The sequence below is a fragment of the Oncorhynchus tshawytscha genome, linkage group LG18 (assembly GCF_018296145.1).
Source record: "Oncorhynchus tshawytscha isolate Ot180627B linkage group LG18, Otsh_v2.0, whole genome shotgun sequence".
NCBI classification, from domain to species: Eukaryota; Metazoa; Chordata; class Actinopteri; order Salmoniformes; family Salmonidae; genus Oncorhynchus; species Oncorhynchus tshawytscha.
In genome coordinates this window covers 1,707,059-1,729,753 of record NC_056446.1, presented here as the reverse complement: position 1 = coordinate 1,729,753, position 22,695 = coordinate 1,707,059, and the positions used below count along the sequence as shown (strand labels likewise).

At 44.8% G+C, this 22,695-nt stretch overlaps 1 protein-coding gene across 1 annotated transcript in view; it reads right to left on the bottom strand.

The window, feature by feature from the left end:
* The window catches only part of LOC112217389 (protein eva-1 homolog C-like), a 214,507-nt gene that overhangs the window by 157,486 nt on the left and 34,326 nt on the right, over nt 1–22,695 (bottom strand). The window contains exon 2 of the mRNA XM_042300491.1: nt 694–908. Coding sequence (XP_042156425.1) covers nt 694–908 — 215 coding nt within the window. The remainder of the gene's footprint in view (nt 1–693; nt 909–22,695) is intronic.

Genomic DNA, 22,695 nt, shown 5'->3' with positions numbered 1-22,695 from the left:
TACCTAAGAGACCGACATACGGATGAATACCGACCAATAAACTTTATTTTAGAGCTGGCTGAATATGTTTTGACGTATAACTATTTCAGGCTTGATGATGAATACTACCTCCAAACGAATGGAACATTGATGGGCTCCACGTTTGCTCTGAGCTATGCCAACCTACATGTGGGTCTCAGAATTTTTTTGTTAACAATGAAAATGAAAATGCATTATTGAATAGGATCCTGAAGCGGTACCGATATAGACCATTTTTTTTGTATATGGTGAGGAGCGGGAGAAGACTTTATGACATTACACAGCCATTAAAAAGAGGACTTCCAAGAAGGCAGTTTTTCAGGCTGTGCTGTATACTGTATGCCACTCCACAGAGGACTATCTAGAAAAAGCAGCAGAGATGCACAATAGCTTTCTAACATGAGGCTCTTAAAAGGGGAATGTCACCTCGTTTTTTGTCTTGCTCCTCAAGAAATGCTGGTGGCCATGACAGGAGCGGCCATGACAGGAGCCAAATGCGAGTTGGCTTGGGGGTGTGGTTTGAAGTGGGTGTTTCTTGGGTGTCACCTTTGCACATTTTGCTACAAGGCTTTGGGAAAATCACCCACGAATGTCAATACCAGCAGATGACCATTATTTCATGACCTTTGTTACTGTTCTAGAGAAGTAAGTGTGTATGGAGGGAAGGGCAGTTACCTGTAGTGCTGTGGACATGTAACAATGCAAGTCATCCTCCAGTGGGAGTGTCCCTAAAAGGGTGGGTCTGTGGTAGGACGGGCCCTGCTGGGGGTGGAAGGGGCCACCCCTGCCATAGAAAGCCGATTGGATAGCGATGGTGGTGCGGGGCGGGCAGTGGACCGACAGGAAGTCGCCGTCGCCCGCCTGCTCGGTGTAGTTCCTCGACAGGTAACCTAGGAGATGAGAAAAACACCATGATTACCGACGGTTACCAGGGAAACAGCAGCACACCTACATCTATCTACAGATAATGGTGCCGGAGGGGATGGCTGCCGTTTTAGGGGCTCTTTACCAACTGTGCTATTTATTTGTTTTCACATTGTTTGTAATGTATTTTGTACATAATTTTGCTGCTGCCGTCTCTTATGACCGAAAAGAGCTGCTGGACATCAGAAAAGCGATTACTCAACTCGAACTGGACAAAGATTGTTTTCTTTAATGAATCTGACGTGAAGGATATACTGCTTCCCTGAGACCAGGCCCAAATCGCCGTCATTCACGTAAAGACAGAAATACAGGAGGCAGAGATCGGGGTAACCCGCCTCTACCATCGGTTCTATTGGCCAACATACAATCATTGGAGAATAAACTGGATGATCTCCGTTCAAGACTATCCCACCAGCGGGACATACGTTTTTTAAAATATCTTATGTTTCACCGAGTTGTGAAAGACGACACAGATAATAAAGAGCTGGCTGGGTTATCCAGCGGCAGGACAGAACATCTGGTAATGAGGGGTGGATGTGTGTCTATTTGTCAATAACAGCTGGTGCACAATGTTTAATATTAAAGAAGTCTCAAGGTATTGCTCGCCTGAGGTGGAGTACCTCATGATAAGCTGTAGATCACACTGTCTACCAAGAGAGTTCTCATCTATATTATTCATAGCCGTCTATTTACCACCACAAACCGATGCTGGCACTAAGACCGCACCCAACGAGCTGTATATGGCCATAAGCAAACAAGAAAATGCTCCTCAAGAAGTGGCTCTCCTAGTGGCCGGGAACTTTAATGCAGGCAAAGTTACATCCGTTTTACCTCATTTCTACCACTTTGTAACATGTGCCTTCTGAGGAAAAAAAAAAAAAAGTCTAGACCACATGTACTCCACACAGAGATGCATACAAAACCCCCCCACCCTCCATTTGGAAACTCTGACCATAATTCTATCCTGCTGATTCCTGCTCACAAGCAAAAACATAAGCAGGAAGTACCAGTGACTCGCTCATTACTGAAATGACGCATGTGGATGCTACGCTACAGGACTGTTTTGCTAGCACAGAGTGGAATATGTTCCGGGACTCATCCAACGGCATTGAGAAGTATACCACCTCAGTCACCAGCTTCATCAATAAGTGAATCGACGACGTTGTCCCCACGAGGACAGTGCGTACATATCCCAACCAGAAACCATGGATTACAGGCAACATGCGCATCGAGCTAAAGGCTAGAGCTGTCGCTTTCAAGGAGCGGGAAACTAATCTGGACACATAAGAAATTCCGCTATGCCCTCAGATGAACCACCAAATCAGGCAAATTGTTAATACAGGAGTAAGATTGAATGCTACTACTTTGACAGCTTTGACGCTCGTCGTGTATGGCAGGGCTTGCAAACTATTAAGGACTACAAAGGAAAACACAGCCGCAAGCTGTCCAGTGAGCTAAATGCATTTTATGCAGGATGCACCTGAGCTCAATTTCAAGTGTCATAGCAAAGGGTCTGAATACTTATGTAAATAATGTATTTATTTGTAGTGTTCTTATATACATTTGCAAACATTTCAAAAAACCTATTTTCACTTTGTCATTATGGGGTAGTGTGTGTAGATTGCTGAGCAAAATGTTATATTTAATAGATTTTAAAATAAGGCTGTAACGTAGCAAAATGTGGAAAAAGTCAGGGGTCTGAATACTTTCCGAAGGCACTGTAGGTCCTGGATGGCAGGAAGCTTTGCCCCAGTGATGTACTGGGCCGTACGCACTACTCTCTGTAGTGCCTTATGGTCAGATGCCGAGGACTTGCCATACCAGGCGGTGATGAAACCGGTCAGTATGCTCTCGGTGGTGCAGCTATAGAATCTTTTGAGGATCTGGGGACCCATGCCAAGTCTCCTGAGGGGGAAAGGTTTTGTCGTGTTCTCTTCATGATTGTCTTGATGTGATAGTTTGTTGGTGATATGAGGACCAAGGAACTCTCGACCCGCTCTACTACAGCCCCACTGATGTTAATGGGTCTAGGGTTTCTGGGATGATGGTGTTAATGTGAGTCATGACCAGCCTTTCAAACCACTTAATGGCTGCCGACGTAAGTGCTACGGCTCGGTAGTCATTTAGGCAGGTTACCTTCGCTTTCTTGGGCGCAGGGACTATGGTGGTCTGCTTGAAACATGTAGGTATTACAGGTTGAAAATGTCAGTGAAGTCACTTGCCAGTCGGTCCACACATTCTCCGAGTACACATCCTGGTAATCGGTCTGGCCCTGCGTCCTTGTGAATGTTGACCTGTTTAAAGGTCTTGCTCACATTGGCTACAGAGAGCGTGATCACACAGTCGTCTGGAACAGCTGGTGCTCTCTTTGCATCCATTTAACATACACTGTAAAACATTCAAATCACCTTCGTAATATTGTGTTACTGTCACGCCTGCTCCCGCTTCCCATCTCTGGCGCTCGAGGGTGCCAGGCTGCCCATCATTACGCACACATGTCACCATCACTACGTACATCTGCACAATATTGGACTCAAATGCTTTGTTGATCGCCCCTATATCTGTCTGCTCCTCAGTTTGATCCCCGTGTCAGCATTGATGTTGTTACATTTTCCCCTGTCCAGATGCTGTCCTTGTTTGTCTCTGGTCTATTATCCATTAAATGTTCACTCCCTGTACTTGCTTCTCGTCTCCCAGCGTCGGTCCTTACAGTTACACCGCCTATTTCCGTCAGAACAGCCTCAATTCGTTGTGGCTGTGACTCTACAAGCTGTTGAAAGCGTTCCACAGGGATGCTGGCCCATGTTGACTCCAATGCTTCCCACAGTTGTGTCAAATTGGCTGGATGTCCTTTGGGTGGTGGACCATTCTTGATACACATGGGAAACTGTTGAGTGTGAAAAACCCAGCAGCGTTGCAGTTCTTGACACACTCAAACCAGCGCACCTGGCACCATCTACCATACCCAGTTCAAAAGGCACTTAAATATTTTGACTTGCCCATTCACCCTCTGAATGGCACACATACACAATCCACATAAAATCCTTCTTTAAAATCCTTAAGAGTCTAAGTAACAACAACAAAATCCCCATCAGTTTAAGCTAGCATTGGCTGTCTCAATCCAGCAAATCCGCCTATGTTGGCCTTCTGTATCTGTGGTGGAAGGTGGCCGAGCTACAGTAGTGTTTGTCAGACCATAAGAAAATCGTTCTTCTCACAAAAACGTATGTAGCGTCCCAATGGTTTGGCCAACAGACTTTCACGAACACAATGGTGTTCTCCATTTTGCTCTACAAACCCCAAAAGTGTGAGGGGACGTAGGTAACCCTGAAGGTAATCTAGAGGGGGAAAAAATGCACACCTATTTAGGTGAGGTTCTGGCTATCGGAGTGGAAAACTTGAAAATAGAGGAGAGCCGCTCAGATACAAAAATGTAATGTCCAATGTTTCAACAGACAAGCTGTCTCATATCCCAACAGATGCTAGCCAGCTCACTAGCTACTAGCTAGTAGTCAGCTAACCACTGCTAGTGGTCATCAGCTAATCGTTAGCTCGGAAAGCTCTCGCTAGTTTGTACAACGCGATTCAAACCAGAGCATACCGGACCTATTTTTTCTCCATATCCCCGGATTCCTACCGCAAGCTCTGAACCTTTTCACCTGGATCATCGGAGCTATCTAACTGCTGTCCGAGTGGCCACTCCTAGCTAACGTCTCTGTCCCGAAGCAAGCACCAATTAGCCTGGAGCTAGCCCATGCTAGGCCCATCCCCCGGCTAGCTGAAGAGGCCCATCAGACACTCCTGGGCTACAATACCCGGACCCCTTCTACTGCCGGTACGGGGTATGGAACACCATCGATCCTTCAAGACTGGACTACTGACGTAATCTGCTCGAGGGGGTACTCAACTGGCCCCTACGCCGCGACGTCCCCTGAATGCCCATCTGCTAGCCTATTAGCCGTGGCCCGCTAGCTGTCTAGAGCATATCGGACTGTTAGCTAATAGGCCCGTCGGCCAATTTCTCAGGCCACTATACCTATTTTGCCAATTGGCCTGGGCCCTGCTTAACATCATGGCTGGACAACCGACGGAATCTGCCCGTGTTTCCCCCCCCCCCAACAGGCCCCTCTGTTGCAAAGTCCCTTGAATTCCAATCTGCTAGCCTGCTAGCCGCAGACCGCTAGCTGTCTAGAGCATATTGGACTGTTAGCTGAATAGATCCATCGGCCAATTTCTTGGGCCACTATACCTATTTTGCCAATTGGACTTGGACCCCTCTGTTTTTTTCACTGCTTTAGCACACTCTGCCAACCCGGATGTCCAGGCCGTGTCTGAATCCTGGCTTAGGAAGACTACCAAACATTCTCCAACAATACAGAACTTCCATTGGGGGCGATGTTGCAATATACTGCAGAGATAGCCTGCAGAGTTCTGTCTTATTTTCCAGGTCTGTAACCAAACAATTCGAGCTACTACTTTTAAAAAAATCTACCTTTACAGAAACAAGTCTATCACCGTTGCCGCTTGCTATAGACCACCTTCTGGCCCCAGCTGTGCCCTCGACACCACATGTGAATTAATTGCCCCCCATTTATTTTCTAAGCTTGTGCTGCTAGGTGACCTAAACTGGGACATGCTTAACGCCCCAGCCATCCTACAATCTAAGCTTGATAGCCTCAATCTCACACAAATTATCAATGAACCGACCAGGTACAACCCCAAATCCGTAAACACGGGCACCCTCATAGATATCATCCTAACCAACTTGCCCTCCAAATACACCTCTGGCATTTTCAACTAAGATCTCAGCGATCACTGCCTCATTGCCTGCATCCGTAATGGGTCTGGGGTTAAACGACCTTCCCTCATCACTGTCAAAAAATCACTAAAAAACTTCAGCAAGCAGGCTTTCTAACCGACCTGGCCCGGGTATCCTGGAAGGATACCTCATCCGTCTGACCTCATCCGTCAGTAGAGGATGCCTGTTTATTCTTTAAAAGTGCCTTCCTCACCATCTTAAATAAGCATGCCCCATTAAAAAAATATAGAAACAGGAACAGACATAGCCCTTGGTTCTGTCCAGACGTGACTGCCCTTGACCAGCACAAAACCATCCTGTGGCGTTCTGCGTTAGCATCGAACAGCCCCCACGATATGCAAAGTTAGGAACAAATATACACAGGCAGTTAGGGAAGCTAAGGCTAGCTTTTTCAAGCAGAAATTTGCATAATGTAGCACAAACTCAAAAACGTTCTGGGACACTGTAAAGTCCATGGAGAATAAGAGCACCTCCTCCCAGCAGCCCACTGCACTGAGGCTAGGAAACACTGTCACCACCAATAAATCAACTATAATTGAGAAATTCAATAAGCATTTTTCTACAGCTGGCCATGCTTTCCACCTGGCTACCCCAACCCCGGTCAACAGCCCTGCACCCCCCACAGCAACTCGCCCAAGCCTCCCAATTTCTCCTTCACCCAAATCCAGATAGCTGATGTTCTGAAAGAGCTGCAAAATCTGGACCCCTACAAATCAGCCGGACTAGACAATCTGGACCCTCTCTTTCTAAAATTATCTGCGGAAATTGTTGCAACCCCTATTACTAGCCTGTTCAACCTCTCTTTCGTATCCTCTGAGATTCTCAAAGATTGGAAAGCTGCCGCGGTCATCCCCCTCTGCAAAGGGGGAGATTCTCTAGACACAAACTACGACAGACCTATATCTATCCTACCCTGCCTTTCTAAGGTCTTCGAAAGCAAAGTTAAGAAACAGACCATTTCGAATCCCACCGTACATTCTCCGCTATGCAATCTGGTTTCAGAGCTGGTCATGGGTGCCTCAGCCACACTCAAGTTCCTAAACGATATCATAACCGCCATCGATAAGAGACATTACTGTGCAGCCGTATTTATCGACCTGGCCGAGGCTTTCGACTCTGTCAATCACCACATTCTTATCAGCAGACTCAACAGCATTGGTTTCTCAAATGATTGCCTCGCCTGGTTCACCAACTACTTCTATGATAGAGTTCAGTGTGTCAAATCGGAGGGCCTGTTGTCCGGACCTCTGGCAGTCTCTATGGGGGTGCCACAGGGTTCAATTCTCAGGCAGACTCTCTTCTCTATATACATCAATAATGTCACTCTTGCTGCTGGTGATTCTCTGATCCACCTCTACGCAGATGACACATTCTGTATACCTCTGGCCCTTCTTTGGACACTGTGTTAACTAACCTCCAGACAAGCTTCAATGCCATACAACACTCCTTCCGTGGCCTCCAACTGCTCTTAAATGCAAGTAAAATTAAATGCATGCTCTTCAACCGATCGCTGCCCGCACCTGCCCGCCCGTCCAGCATCATTACTCTGGATGGTTCTGACTTAGAATATGTGGACAACTACAAATACCTAGGTGTCAGGTTAGACTGTAAACTCTCCTTCCAGACTCACATTAAGCATCTCCAATCCAAAATTAAATCTAGAATCGGCTTCCTATTTCACAACAAAGCACCCTTCACTCAGGCTGCCAAACATACCCTCATAAAACTGACCATCCTACCGATCCTTGACTTCGGCGATGTAATTTACAAAATAGCCTCTAACACTCTACTCAACAAATTGGATGCAGTCTATCACAGTGCCATCCGTTTTGTCACAAAAGCCCCATATACTACCCACCACCGCGACTTGTACGTTCTCGTTGGCTGGCCCTCGCTTCATACTCGTCGCCAAACCCACTGGCTCCAGGTCATCTACAAGTCTCTGCTAGGTAAAGCCCCGCCTTATCTCAGCTCACTGGTCACCATAGCAGCACCCACTCATAGCATGCGCTCCAGCAGGTATATCTTACTGGTCACCCCCAAAGCCAATTCTTCCTTTGGCCGCCTCTCCTTCCAGTTCTCTGCTGCCAATGACTGGAACGAACTGCAAAAATCACTGAAGCTGGAGACTCATATCTCCCTCACTAGCTTTAAGCACCAGCTGTCAGAGCAGCTCACAGATCACTGCACCTGTACATAGCCCATCTGTAAATAGCCCATCCAACTACCTCATCCCCACACTATATTTATTTATTTTGCTCCTAAGCACCCCAGTATCTCTACTTGCACATTCCTCTTCTGCACATCTACCATTCCAGTGTTTAATTGCTATATTGTAATTACTTCGCCACCTTGGCAAATTTATTTCCTTACCTACCTTATCCTACCTCATTTGCGCACACTGTATATAGTATTTTCTACTGTATTATTGACTGTATGCTTGTTTATTCCATGTGTAACTCTGTGTTGTTGTATGTGTCGAACTGCTTTGCCTTATCTTGACCAGGTCGCAGTTGTAAATGAGAACTTGTTCTCAACTGGCCTAACTGGTTAAATAAAGGTGAAATAAAAATGAAAATACATTTCCTGCAAAGGAGCGTTCTGACTCAGTCGGGACCAGGTTTCAGCTGCTGCATAACGCTGACATCCTTCCTCCCATAGATGGTCTGCCTGTACAAGCACCACCTGGACTGGACACAGCTAGACAAACGTATGTTTTTGAGAAGATCAGAGATTTTTGCGACAGTGGCTAAGGACATCACATGCCCTGCACCAAAGTCAAGGGTAGGACAGAAACAGGGTCTCCGTTTCTGTCCTATAGATTCCCTTGTTCATGGGTAGTTTGGACAGACCAGTCATCAGCACTATCTGCAGTGACTCTATTCACATGACTCTCTCCTAACACACACACGCAACGCCATATGTTGCTGCTACTATCTATTTTAGTATCCTGCTTCTCAGCCACTTTACCCCTGATTATATGCATAGAACTTCCTCATCTATCACTGATATTGTTATTGATATTGTTCTTGTATAGTGGGGCAAGAAAGTATTTAGTCAGCCACCAATTGTGCAAGTTCTCCCACTTAAAAAGATGAGAGAGGCCTGTAATTTTCATCATAGGTACACTTCAACTATGACAGACAAAATGAGAAAGAAAATCCAGAAAATCACATTGTAGGATTTTTAATGAATTTATTTGCAAATTATGGTGGAAAAAAAGTATTTGGTCAATAACAAAGTTTCTCAATACTTTGTTATATACCCTTTGTTGGCAATGACAGAGGTCGAACGTTTTCTGTAAGTCTTCACAAGGTTTTCACACACTGTTGCTGGTATTTTGGCCCATTCCGCCATGCAGATCTCCTCTAGAGCAGTGATGTTTTGGGGTTGTTGCTGGGCAACACAGACTTTCAACTCCCTCCAAAGATTTTCTATGGGGTTGAGATCTGTTTACTGGCTAGGCCACTCCTTTGTTGCCCGGGCGGTGTGTTTGGGATCATTGTCTTGCTGAAAGACCCAGCCACTTTTCACCTTCAATGCCCTTGCTGATGGAAGGAGGTTTTCACTCAAAATCTCACGATACATGGCCCCATTCATTCTTTCCTTTACACGGATCAGTCGTCCTGGTCCCTTTGCAGAAAAACAGCCCCAAAGCATGATGTTTCCACCCCCATGCTTCACATTCGTATGGTGTTCTTTGGATGCAACTCAGCATTCTTTGTCCTCCAAACACAACGAGTTGAGTTTTTACCAAAAAGTTATATTTTGGTTTCATCTGACCATATGACATTCTCCCAATCTTCTTCTGGATCATTCAAATGCTCTCTAGCAAACTTCAGACGGGCCTGGACATGTACTGGCTTAAGCAGGGGGACACGTCTGGCACTGCAGGATTTGAGTCCCTGGCGGCGTAGTGTGTTACTGATGGTAGGCTTTGTTACTTTGGTCCCAGCTCTCTGCAGGTCATTCACTAGGTCCCCCAGTGTGGTTCTGGGATTTTTGCTCACTGTTCTTGTGATCATTTTGACCCCACGGGGTGAGATTTTGCGTGGAGCCCCAGATTGAGGGAGATTACCAGTGGTCTTGTATGTCTTCCATTTCCTAATAATTGCTCCCACAGTTGATTTCTTCAAACCAAGCTGCTTACCTATTGCAGATTCAGTCTTCCCAGCCTGGTGCAGGTCTACAATTTTGTTTCTGGTGTCCTTTGACAGCTCTTAGTGGAGTTTGGAGTGTGACTGTTTGAGGTTGTGGACAGGTGTCTTTTATACTGATAACAAGTTCAAACAGGTGCAATTAAATACAGGTAACGAGTGGAGGACAGAGTAGCCTTTTAAAGAAGAAGTTACAGGTCTGTAAGAGCCAGAAATCTTGCTTGTTTGTAGGTGACCAAATACTTATTTTCCACCATAATTTGCAAATTAATTAATTAAAAATCCTACAATGTGATTTTCTGGATTTTTTTCTCATTTTGTCTGTCATAGTTGAAGTGTACCTATGATGAAAATTGCCCGACTGTACATACTGTATATTATTTTATTTATATTGACACTATCTATTTCTGATATTGCTACTATGCAAGTGGCTGTACCGTTTACACCTTCTGTAGAGACCCATCCACTAGGCAATATGTTGCTGGGGGTTATAGCATTTCTTTCACATGACCCATGAATTTAGACAACTGTGTCTGTGTAAGCTTCATCTAATATTTAAAAAATATTTTTATCATCGCGACACTTTCTGTTTACCTGGAATCTTTCCTTATCTTAGGCTACTAGCACATGGCCTCACATGTGAATCCAGAAAGAGATGGGTGAGGCTGCTTTAAGAGGGTTTGAACAATGCTGAATGGGTGTAGACAAAGGAGAGCTCTCCAGTTGGTACCAAAACATTCAGAGGCCATTTTCTAAAAAGTGAATTCACAAGTTTATCAACTTTCAAAACAGAAATACTTTCTCATTGTTCCTCAAAAATGCAGTGTATGATATACCATTTTGTAGCTCTGAGTCTTTACCTTTATCCAATGTAAAAAACACCATTTCAAATTTTGCTACATAAAACAACAGATGTAGAATAACAGTGATGTTCCTACTCGGGGCAGCAGGTTGCCTGGTGGCCAGTAACCGAAAGGTTGCTAGATTGAAGCTCTGGAAGCTCCGGACTGGAGGGCGCCTCTGGAAGCTCCGGACTGGAGGGCGCCTCTGGAAGCTCCGGACTGGAGGGCGCCTCTGGAAGCTCCGGACTGGAGGGCGCCTCTGGAAGCTCCGGACTGGAGGGCGCCTCTGGAAGCTCCGGACTGGAGGGCGCCTCTGGAAGCTCCGGACTGGAGGGCGCCTCTGGAAGCTCCGGAATGGAGGGCGCCTCTGGAAGCTCCGGACTGGAGGGCGCCTCTGGAAGCTCCGGACTGGAGGGCGCCTCTGGAAGCTCCGGACTGGAGGGCGCCTCTGGAAGCTCCGGACTGGGGCGCCTCTGGAAGCTCCGGACTGGAGGGCGCCTCTGGAAGCTCCGGACTGGGGCGCCTCTGGAAGCTCCGGACTGGAGGGCGCCTCTGGAAGCTCCGGACTGGAGGGCGCCTCTGGAAGCTCCGGACTGGAGGGCGCCTCTGGAAGCTCCGGACTGGAGGGCGCCTCTGGAAGCTCCGGACTGGAGGGCGCCTCTGGAAGCTCCGGACTGGAGGGCGCCTCTGGAAGCTCCGGACTGGAGGGCGCCTCTGGAAGCTCCGGACTGGAGGGCGCCTCTGGAAGCTCCGGACTGGATGGCGCCTCTGGAAGCTCCGGACTGGAGGGCCACACTGGAGGCTCCGGACTGGGCGCAGGCACAGGGCGCACCAGGCTGGGGAGACACACAGGAAACTTGGCTCTGGAAGCAGGCACAGGACTCACCAGGGTGGGGAGACCTACTGGAGGCCTGGTCCGTGGAGGAGGCACAGGACTCCGGTGACATCAACTCGAGGACACGCTCCATAGGGCGAATGTCGTGCCTCATGCACCAACACAGCAGCTCTCTCATAGCTCTCTCCTCCAATTTCCCCATCAACTCCTTCACGGTCTCTGCTTCGCTCCCCTCCAATTTCACCCCGACTGGCTCTGGTTCCATCCTCGGCTCCGCCGACCGTCCCGTGTGCCCCACATTTTTTGGGAGGGGCTGCCTCTCCTGGCCATGCTGCTTGGTCTTTTGGTGGTGGGAAGTTCTGTCACGGCTGTTTGAAGGAGAGGACATTTTCCTTTAATGATCAAAATGACGCGACAAAACAAACAATACAAAAACTAACCATGAAGCTCAAAGGCAAAGTGCCATAAAGAAAGTCAACTTCCCACCAAGACAGGTGGGGAAAAAAGGCACCTAAGTATGGTTCCCAATCAGAGACAACGATAGACAGCTGTCCCTGATTGTGAACCATAGCCGGCCAAAACATAGAGATAGAAATCATAGAAACACAACACATAGAAATGACTACCCCAACTCATGCCCTGACCAAACCAAACTAGAGCCATAAAAAGGATCTCTAAGTGTCAGGGCGTGAAACTTCTGACCCACTGGGAATGTGATGAAAGAAATAAAAGCTGAAATAAATCACTCTCTACTATTATTCTGACATTTCACATTCTTAAAATAAAGTGGTGATCCTAACTGACCTAAGATAGGGAATTTTTACTAGGATTAAATGTCAGGAATTGTAAAAAATAGAGTTTAAATGTACTTAGCCAGGGTGTATGTTTAACTTCTGACTTCAACTGACTGTAAATGACATGACAAAGACACTAGAGAGGGGGGCCAGACGTTGGATCAGGACTAACAAGTTGCTTTTGTGAAATGGAAGGACACTAGATAAGTAACCATGCTCACCACACAGCATAAGGCCTTCAATAACAACCATGTCTCAGAGGGTGAAAAAAAAGCAGATGGCCAAAGCAAAAGGTCAAACACCTCTCTCCCAGTTGGCCTTCCGAGGGCAGCAGGTGTTGGAAATGGCTGAATTGCAGGCCCAAAGCAACCTCACCACCATCACAAGACCCTCCACTCAAGGTGAGCACCACTATCCAACACACCTGCCAAAAGACAAAAAGGAATACCTGCACAAAACACAGGGGGGGAGGGGGAGTGAAATGCCAGATCGCTTTTTTTGTCTCAGGCAGAGAGACTGCTTCAAAGACTATCACGGCATGCACAAGCTACGGTGAAAGTGACACCTGGGATGTAAAAGGAACACGAATGCCATTTGTAAATAGTTCAGCTTCTTTCTATTTTTGAACCTTTTTTTAGCAAAGGACACGTGTGTGTGTGTGTCACCACGTTTGTGTTTGTGTACATCTGTTGCTTTTATATTGCTGTTGTCAACAGTTTATTTGTATGAGGGACCAATACATTGGGTTGAAAGAACACGTGGATATCCCCTGTATGTCCCCCGACACCACCATAATGTTTGAGAGAGGTTGGTGTTGTAGAAATGTAGTTTTTGTAGTGAACAATAACTTTTTGGCACATCCAGTGTGCAAAAACAGTGCAATTACCACATTCTGACACTTTGGAGAGGTTGAAATCAATCAATCAAATGTATTTCTAAAGCCCTTTTTTTACATCAGCCGATGTCACAAAGTGCTGTACAGAAAGAGGTTGATAATGTAGAGATTGTTTTACACTGAACAAACAGCATTTAGGGATTGCAAATATGTAATAGCAATTGAATGATCTAATTTACAGACAAGGTCCACATTGGAGAGGTTTAGGGACATCACTTACTAAAACATCTGCCCATTTCTAGTTGTTAAGTCTATCAATCCCATTTTTTGATTCTAAAATTGTTAACATGTTGTGGCCATCTGATGTGTTTCTAGCTATGCGAATCAATAATTCACATACAGCTTCTCAATGAACGATGACTTTCAAAATAAATAACTTATTTTGTGTGTGTTTGATCTTGTGTATTCTGAACTATGTAACTCCTATCCATCGTCTGATCATTTCCTCATCATCTCCCAGATGTCTTATTTCCAAATATACCAAGTTTTGGTATGTCAGAATCATGTAATTATACATGAATAGCAGTTACTTTTGGGTATGTCTATTTAGGTGGCAATCTACATTTTGCCATTACATTTAAGAGGTTAAGAGTTTTATTTTTTATGAGCATGGCTTATTTGTATTACAGCAAATTGGATCACTGTCATTCATATTTCATTCACCCAGCTCAATGTAACATGAATATGTTTAGGCTACTACATGAAACCAAAATGTTCCCTGTACCCATCATGAGGTTGCTACCCATGAATAAAAGTTTACAATGTGGGTGGACACGGGTCGGGAGAAAAAAGTTGAATTGACAGACAGTGACACATTCAATGCTGCCTTGCACACTCTTGCCTGCATCTAACTGATCTAGAGTGTAATCATTAGTCCAACAGTTGCAAACTAAAGTTTCTATTGGACAAATTCAGGTATGTTTATCCCAGTCTCGTTCCGTTTGTTTCCAGTTAAGGAACGTTTTTCCAACAGAATCGGTGGAATGAATACACCCCACTCACGCATAAACACGGTTCACTTTTATAGCAGCCACCTTGCATTCCTTCTCGCATCCATGCGCTCTCCTCCTCTCACCTTTTCCCTTCACTTGTGGATTTCAATGCACAACACACCAGGCAAAAAAACATTTGAAAGTCAAACCATATCAAAGCCGCTACACACAGCCTACATCGTTGTCACCATAGCTAAAGTTTTGTCAACCCGTTCCAATCATGCAGTAATGTTAGTGTACAGTCAGTAAGCAGTTTAGCAGTTACACCGGCGGGCCCCATGGCAATACATTAGTAAAACAAAAAGCTTACCTTGACTTGGAAGAGTTCCAGTGTTGTGTTGGATAGTCATAGCTAGCTGACATAGCATCCATCTGTTTGAGCAGTGTTTGAGTAGGCTAAACTAGCTAGCTGCATTTGCATTTGAATCTGCAAGTGAAAAAAAATGACTCACATCTCTCTTGCTTCTCCATTTTGGAAGAAATTAATTAGTTAACTGTTCAACTATTGTCTTTGTTTCTCTGAGTTATCTACTCACCAAATGGTATGCACTGCAGAGCTAGCTAACTGTAGCTTATGCTTTCAGTACTAGATTCATTCTCTGATCCTTTGATTGGGTGGACAACATGTCAATTTATGCTGCTAGGTTGGAGGATGTCCTCCGGAAGTTGTCATAATTACTGTGTAAGTCTATGGAAGGGGGTGATAAGCGTCAGCCTCCTAGGTTTTGTATTGAAGTCAATGTACCCAGAGGAGGACGGAAGATAGATGTCCTCCAGCTATACCATTGTGCTACCCTACATTGCTGTTGAGGCAACTGTAGACCTTCATTGCAAAACAGTGTGTTTTAATCAATAATTTGGTGATTTGTGAATATATTTAACTAACCTTTTGAAATTGTTTTATAATTTTATTTTTATGAAACTCACTGAAGAGGATGTTAATCCCTTTCCTCCTCTGATGAGCCTCCACTGAGAGACACAAATAATAAATACACAGAGCAAATTATGGCGGAGACATTATGTACAAAAAAAACACAGTCCATGAGATGGCTGCCATCCACTGCAGCGTCATCTTCCAACAAGCCTGACAGCCTTCACTTAACCATCTCAAAAAACATTGCTCCGGGCCTAGAATACCACAACACCAAGCTAACGCTAAACGCCCTAGCCTAGTGTCATTGGCTGTTAGCCTCCAGTCATATGAAGCCCTCTGAGGCTAGGCTTGAGATAAAGCCCTCGCTAACCTGCGCTAGCGCTAAGTCCGCTAACCCTGAATCCTGGTCTCCGCCGACAACCTCTTTGTTAGCATTAGTGGGTCTATTCTCAGACTCAGTAGCTAGGTTTCCATTCAATTGGCAAAAGATTGTCATGCGAATATACATTTCTTCACCAGAGATGTTTCCATCAAATGTACTTGTTGGGGATAAAATGTGCTCTAACCAACAGCACAGCCCTCATGTTGTTGACTAGAGCACACGTATAGCCTACATGATGAGATAATTATGGACCATGTAGCAAGATTATTTTGATTTGTCAAATGGCTGCCCAAGTATTGATGATCATGTCACCCTCAATAGTTATTGGAAAGGAGCACCAAGCTCATCACCTTGCACTTCACCACCCTGTGAAGTTCATCATAGCTTATTTAGTCTGTAGCCTAACAAACTGCATGCTTTCCCGACGAGTATGACTCCAAGATGACGGTTATTATATCAATATTTCCCCAAACATTTCTTACATAATCAATTATACCAACACAAAAAGATCCCACCTTGTCGAGCATATTTTGTTTTGTTGACATTTGGAAAGTTAACCAAAACATTTTTGTTTCCATCAGGCCTGTCATGACATTTTTGATCCGACATTTACTTTACTCGCACCAAGAAGTTAGCCAACCACCATGTTTTGAACTGTATTCCATATTTTTAAGTGTATGAAAACAGAGATGGGCAGCCTATTTGAAAACTTTGTTATTAATGTTATTTTACATGTGGCTGTTAGGTGAAACCCCACCGGCCTAGCATGTCTCTTTAATCCTAAAGCTAATTCCGGCGTTAGCCAGCATTTTCTGGCATTTCTATTGACATACTCCTGTCATTGTGAGGCACCAGCCTGTCCCATCAGGAGAACTGAACCCCATCACAAAGCACCGGCACCATTAACATTCCTGCCTACGAGAAGGAGAGTGCAGATAAAGGAGCGAGTACTGCCTTCCTTCCTTCTTTCCCCTCGGTCAAACGGTGTCTTTTTTACTCCTTTTTCCCCCACAACTATTCAGCCCAATGATTGACAGCTGGCAGTGGACCATTCGGGACAAGAGTCCTCAAGATAAACAGGTGTGTCCCAAATGGCAATCCCTGTAACGTGCGCTACTTTTGACCAGGGCTCATCGGGCTCTGGTCAAAAGTACCCTATTCCTGCACTTTACAGGGAACAAGGTGCCATTTGGGACTGAGACAGACTTCGTCGTATGGGAGAGGGGGAGTGCTTTCACGAGTGACTTTCTCAGTACAGGCCCGGTGCGATAATGTTTGAAACCAATGTTCCACTTTACTTGAACCCAACGACCATAAGGACTTACCAATGACATAACAGATGTCATTTACCGTCATGCCTGTTCATGTCAGCTTAAGAATTACGTTACAACAAAGTGTCACAAAAATGCATAAGAGGTCTGCACAGACTTTATCCAAAACAAGGAGACTTGTTAGTATCATTTTAAAGCCATAAGCAATCTCTTGGTTCAAAACTGAAAGTGTCAGCTAAGAAGAATTGCAACTTTGATTCAGCTAGCGGAACATGTTAGGTTCAAATGTTAGGTTCCCACTGCTGAGTGCTTTGCAAACATTACAGGTACATTAAAGGAAGTAGGAACTATCCCCATACACAGTGACACACACATAATCATCTTTACCGTGACCATGGTTACCTCTTAACAGTGCAGTAGTTCCATGGAGCTTGGTCATGAAACTCTCATAGCTCAGAGTAACAGGTCATAAACAGACAACAGTGGAGCCTCTGATCTTTCACTGTTTTATTCATTGCTTTACCTGTGTACCATTTCAAGTGCACTTGAAGTTAAACTAAGAACATTTTACTTTTAAGCTTTCAACTAAAACTACTTTGAAGGGATTGCCATAGTCAAAGGCCAGATGTTTGCAGTCAGGTATAGTTGGGTTTTGCCTTGCCGATTTCATTGATCATAAAATGCAAAGCGAAGTTAGTTTGGTGTGAATAGCACACAGTGTTTCTTTGGCATACAGTAAGCTTAATGCGCAGACACACACACACACACAAGCTGGCATAGCCCTGCCCACTGCAGAGAGAGTAAGGGTGAACTTGGCATTCCCCATGACAGGACCACACACACAAACAACAACACAAGCAGCTCGGACAGCATCCTTACTACTAGTATGCACTTGTACTTGCCTGTAACGAAAGCTAACGTGTCAAATCATTACAGCTCTGAAGTTCACAAGCAATGTTATTCAATTCAAAATGTTGGCTAGATGTTTCAACTCTATATGGCAATCGTGAGTGTCTGACTGAAAACGTTTGAGGCTGCTTTGAGCCACAGCTCGTTATAGCCACGTTAACAATCTCGTCACATCATTGTTTTCATGAGACAGCGTGGTGGTATCGAGATTGTTTAGCATGCGCAAACTGGTAAGCAGATGACTTGAGATCAATTCTCAAGATAATTTAACATAAGCACACAGGCATGAATGTAATACACAAGCAGGTACTAAGGGCATATGTATGAGGCATGACAACACAACCAGCCCCCAAAACAGCTGCTGCAGAGTTGCAGCTTATAATACACCGTTTTATAACACCTAAGTCATGCGATAAGAATCAGCCTGTCAGACAGTTTTATGGAATGTCCAGACCTCGGATGTAATTGTGCTTCCACCCCCATCATGTGATCTTCTACCCCAGTCAGCCTATCAAAAAGCTGGAAACCGGAGGACCTGAGGCCCGACGGTAATTAGTTCCTCATTTGCGGTCATGTGATGGCCTCGTGGCCTGACCCCGGCGTTAGAGTGGGTCAGGTAGGACGGAGATTAGGGAGGGACTGCTGTGTTGTGTCAACACTGTCACACATGGTCTCACTGATTAGATAAAGGCCTACTGTAGGTCAAAGAGATGTGGGATCCAGGCTTTCCACATGGTTCGGCAGAGAGAGAGAGATGCATTAAATGTTGAGTTAATGTGTGTGCTAATGTAACAAACTCTCATGATCAACTATGCAAAATAAAAAAAGGAGGCGTACTGTGGTCAGAACCCTGGCTCTGACCATAGTACGCTGAGGTGTGTCAGGTACCAGCAGGAATGCACAGAGAGGTAGTGCTCAGGTACACTACATGAGCAAAGCTATGTGGACACCTGTTCGGCGATCATTCCAAAATCATGGGCATTAATATGGAGTTGGTCCCCCCGTTGATTACATAAAAGCCTCCACTCTTCTGGGAAGGCTTTCCACTAGATGTTGGAACATTGCTGCAGGGACTTGCTTCCATTCAGCCACAAGAGCATTAATGAGGTCGGGCACTGCCGTTGGGAGATTAGGCTTGGCTCGCAGTCGGCGTTCCAATTCATCCCAAAGGTGTTTGATGGGGTTGAAGTCAGGGCTCTGTGCATGCCAGTCTCAAGTTCTTCCACACCGATTGCAACAAAACATTTCTGTATGGGCCTCGCTTTGTACATGGGGGAATTGTCATGCTGAAACAGGAAAGGGCCTTCCCCAAACTGTTGCCACAAAGTTGGAAGCAAAGAATTGTCTGGAATGTCCCTAAGTAGGCTTTGCCCAAACGATGAAAAACAGCCCCAGACCATTATTCCACCACCACCAAACTTTACAGTTGGCACTATGCATTGGGGCAGGTAGCGTTCTCCTGGCATCCTCCAAACCCAGATTTGTCTGTCGGACTGCCAGATGGTGAAGCGTGATTCATCACTCCAGAGAATGCGTTTCCACTGCTCCAGAGGCCAATGGTGGAGATCTTTACACCACTCAAGCCGATTCTTGGCATTGCGCATGGTGATCTTCGGCTTCCATGGCTGCTCTGCCATGGAAACCCATTTCATGAAGCTCCCAAAGAACAGTTATTGTGCTGACGTTGCTTCATGACATGAACTCAGTAGTGAGTGTTGCAACGGAGGACAGATGATTTTAACGCGCTATGCCTTTCAGCACTCGGTGGACCCGTTCTGTGAACTACTGTGGCTTACTACTTCACAGATGAGCCGTTGTTGCTCCTAGACGTTTCCACGTCACAATAACAGCACTTACAGCAGACCGGGGCAGCTCTAGCAGGGCAGCAATTTGAAGAACTGACTTGATGGAAAGGTGGAATCCTATGATGGTGCCACGTTGAAAGTCACTGAGCTCTTCAGTAAGGCCGTTCTACCGCCAATGTTTGTCTATGGAGATTGCATGGCTGTGTGCTCGATTTTATACACCTGTCAGCAACGGGTGTGGCTGAAATGGTCAAATCCACTCAACTGAAGGGTTGTCCACATACGTTTGTGTATATATAGTGTATGAGCAGTGGGTTGGTGGAGAGGCAGACAGGGAATGAGTGGTCACTCTGACTATGGCCCACAGTCAGAATGAGTGTCTGTCTGCAAATACTCTCTACTCTGGGCTTTACCCTGTTTAAAGATGCTGCCGTCTCCCATTGGAGAACTCATCTTAAAAGGTAATTTACAGTATGCTGTAGACTAGAGACAGTGGCCGTGTATGAAATCTGACTTGCCTACTACTTACAGTGTCTTCAGAAAGTATTCACACTCCTCCACTTCTCCCCCATTTTGTTGTGTTACAGCCTGAATTTTAAATGGATTAAATATATATATACATCTATATTGGTCACCTGGCCTACACACAACGCCTCATAATGTCAAAGTGGAATTATGTTTTAATTACATGAAAAGCTGAAACGTCTTCAGTCAATAAGTATTCGACTCCTTTGTCATGGCAAGCCTAAAGCTCAGCAATAAAGTGCTAAGCAAGTCACATAATAAGTTGCATGGACTCACTCGGTGTGCAATAATAGTGTTTAACATGAATTTTGAGTGACTACCGCATCTCTGTACCCCCACACATACAGATAATTGTAAGGTCCCTCAGTCGAGCAGTGAATTTCAAACACAGAATCAACCACAAACACCAGGGTGGTTTTCCAATGCCTCGCAAAGAAGGGCACCTATTGGTAGATAAGTAAAATTAAAAAAATAAAGCAGATATTGAAAATCACCTTGCAGCACAGTGACGTTATTAATTACACTTTGGATGCTTTATCAAATATACTCAGTCACTACAAAGAGGAAGGAAACCGCTCAGGGATTTCACCATGAGGCCAATGGTGACTTTAAAACAGTTAGTGTTTAATGGCTGTGATAGGAGAGAACTGAGGATGGATCAACAACATTATCGTTACTCCACAATACTAACCTAATTGACAGAGTGAAAAGGAGGAAGCCTGTACATAATAAATATTCCAAAGCACGCATCCTGTTTGCATCAAGGCACTAAAGTAATACTGCAAGAAATGGCAAGGAAAATAATATTTTGTCCTGAATACAAATTATGTTTGTGGTAAATCCAATTCAACACATTACTGAGTACCACTCTCCATATATCCAAGCATTTTGATAGCAGCATCATGGTATGGGTATGCTTGTAATAGTTAAGGACTGGGGATTTTTTTCAGGATGAAATAGAAAGGGAATGGAGCTAAGCTCCGGCAACCTCCTAGAGGAAAATCTGCTTTCCACCTAAAACAAGGCCAAATCTACACTGGAGTTTCTAACCAAGGGCTGTCCTGGACGCGAAAGCCCAGGAAAATTAACAGGTACAGTAGGCGACAACACTGTAAAGTAGGCCTAATAATGCTAAAAAATAAAGCCTATTTTTTTGTCCATTAAAATAACATCAAATTGATCAGAAATAGTGTAGACATTTGTTAATTAGGGTTAGATATATCTGTGAACATATTGGAATCGGATGATAATTTACCTAAAAATGGCCCGATGTCTAGCCACCGTGCATACCTATATAATGTACATGACATAACGCAACATAAAATGTTGAGCTACACGTGCAACACAGCAATCCTAACCTATCCCACACAATGTCTGCTGTGTGGATCAACAGTCAACAAGTCAAGCAGTCATTTGAAAGAGTAAGAACATTTCAGCGAGTCAACTCAAAAGGCGAAATCCATTAAAGCCAATTAAAGCGAATCCATTGCATTTGACCATCAACCGTTCTGACGTGGATGATGTTGACTTTCGCTGACTGGTCAAGCACCGGTTCGCACTACCAAGTGCGCTATTTTTCAGATGTTGCCCTACCGGAGTTACACAGTAATAGCGTCACTGCTATTAGCTTCACGACATGCAGTGCCTTGCGAAAGTATTCGGCCCCCTTGAACTTTGCGACCTTTTGCCACATTTCAGGCTTCAAACATAAAGATATAAAACTGTATTTTTTTGTGAAGAATCAACAACAAGTGGGACACAATCATGAAGTGGAACAACATTTATTGGATATTTCAAACTTTTTTAACAAATCAAAAACGGAAAAATCGGGCGTGCAAAATTATTCAGCCCCTTTACTTTCAGTGCAGCAAACTCTCCCCAGAAGTTCAGTGAGGATCTCTGAATGATCCAATGTTGACCTAAATGACTAATGATGATAAATACAATCCACCTGTGTGTAATCAAGTCTCCGTATAAATGCACCTGCACTGTGATAGTCTCAGAGGTCCGTTAAAAGCGCAGAGAGCATCATGAAGAACAAGGAACACACCAGGCAGGTCCGAGATACTGTTGTGAAGAAGTTTAAAGCCAGATTTGGATACAAAAAGATTTCCCAAGCTTTAAACATCCCAAGGAGCACTGTGCAAGTGATAATATTGGAATGGAAGGAGTATCAGACCACTGCAAATCTACCAAGACCTGGCCGTCCCTCTAAACTTTCAGCTCATACAAGGAGAAGACTGATCAGAGATGCAGCCAAGAGGCCCATGATCACTCTGGATGAACTGCAGAGATCTACAGCTGAGGTGGGAGACTCTGTCCATAGGACAACAATCAGTCGTATATTGCACAAATCTGGCCTTTATGGAAGAGTGGCAAGAAGAAAGCCATTTCTTAAAGATATCCATAAAAAGTGTCGTTTAAAGTTTGCCATAAGCCACCTGGGAGACACACCAAACATGTGGAAGAAGGTGCTCTGGTCAGATGAAACCAAAATTGAACTTTTTGGCAACAATGCAAAAACGTTATGTTTGGCGTAAAAGCAACACAGCTCATCACCCTGAACACATCATCCCCACTGTCAAACATGGTGGTGGCAGCATCATGGTTTGGGCCTGCTTTTCTTCAGCAGGGACAGGGAAGATGGTTAAAA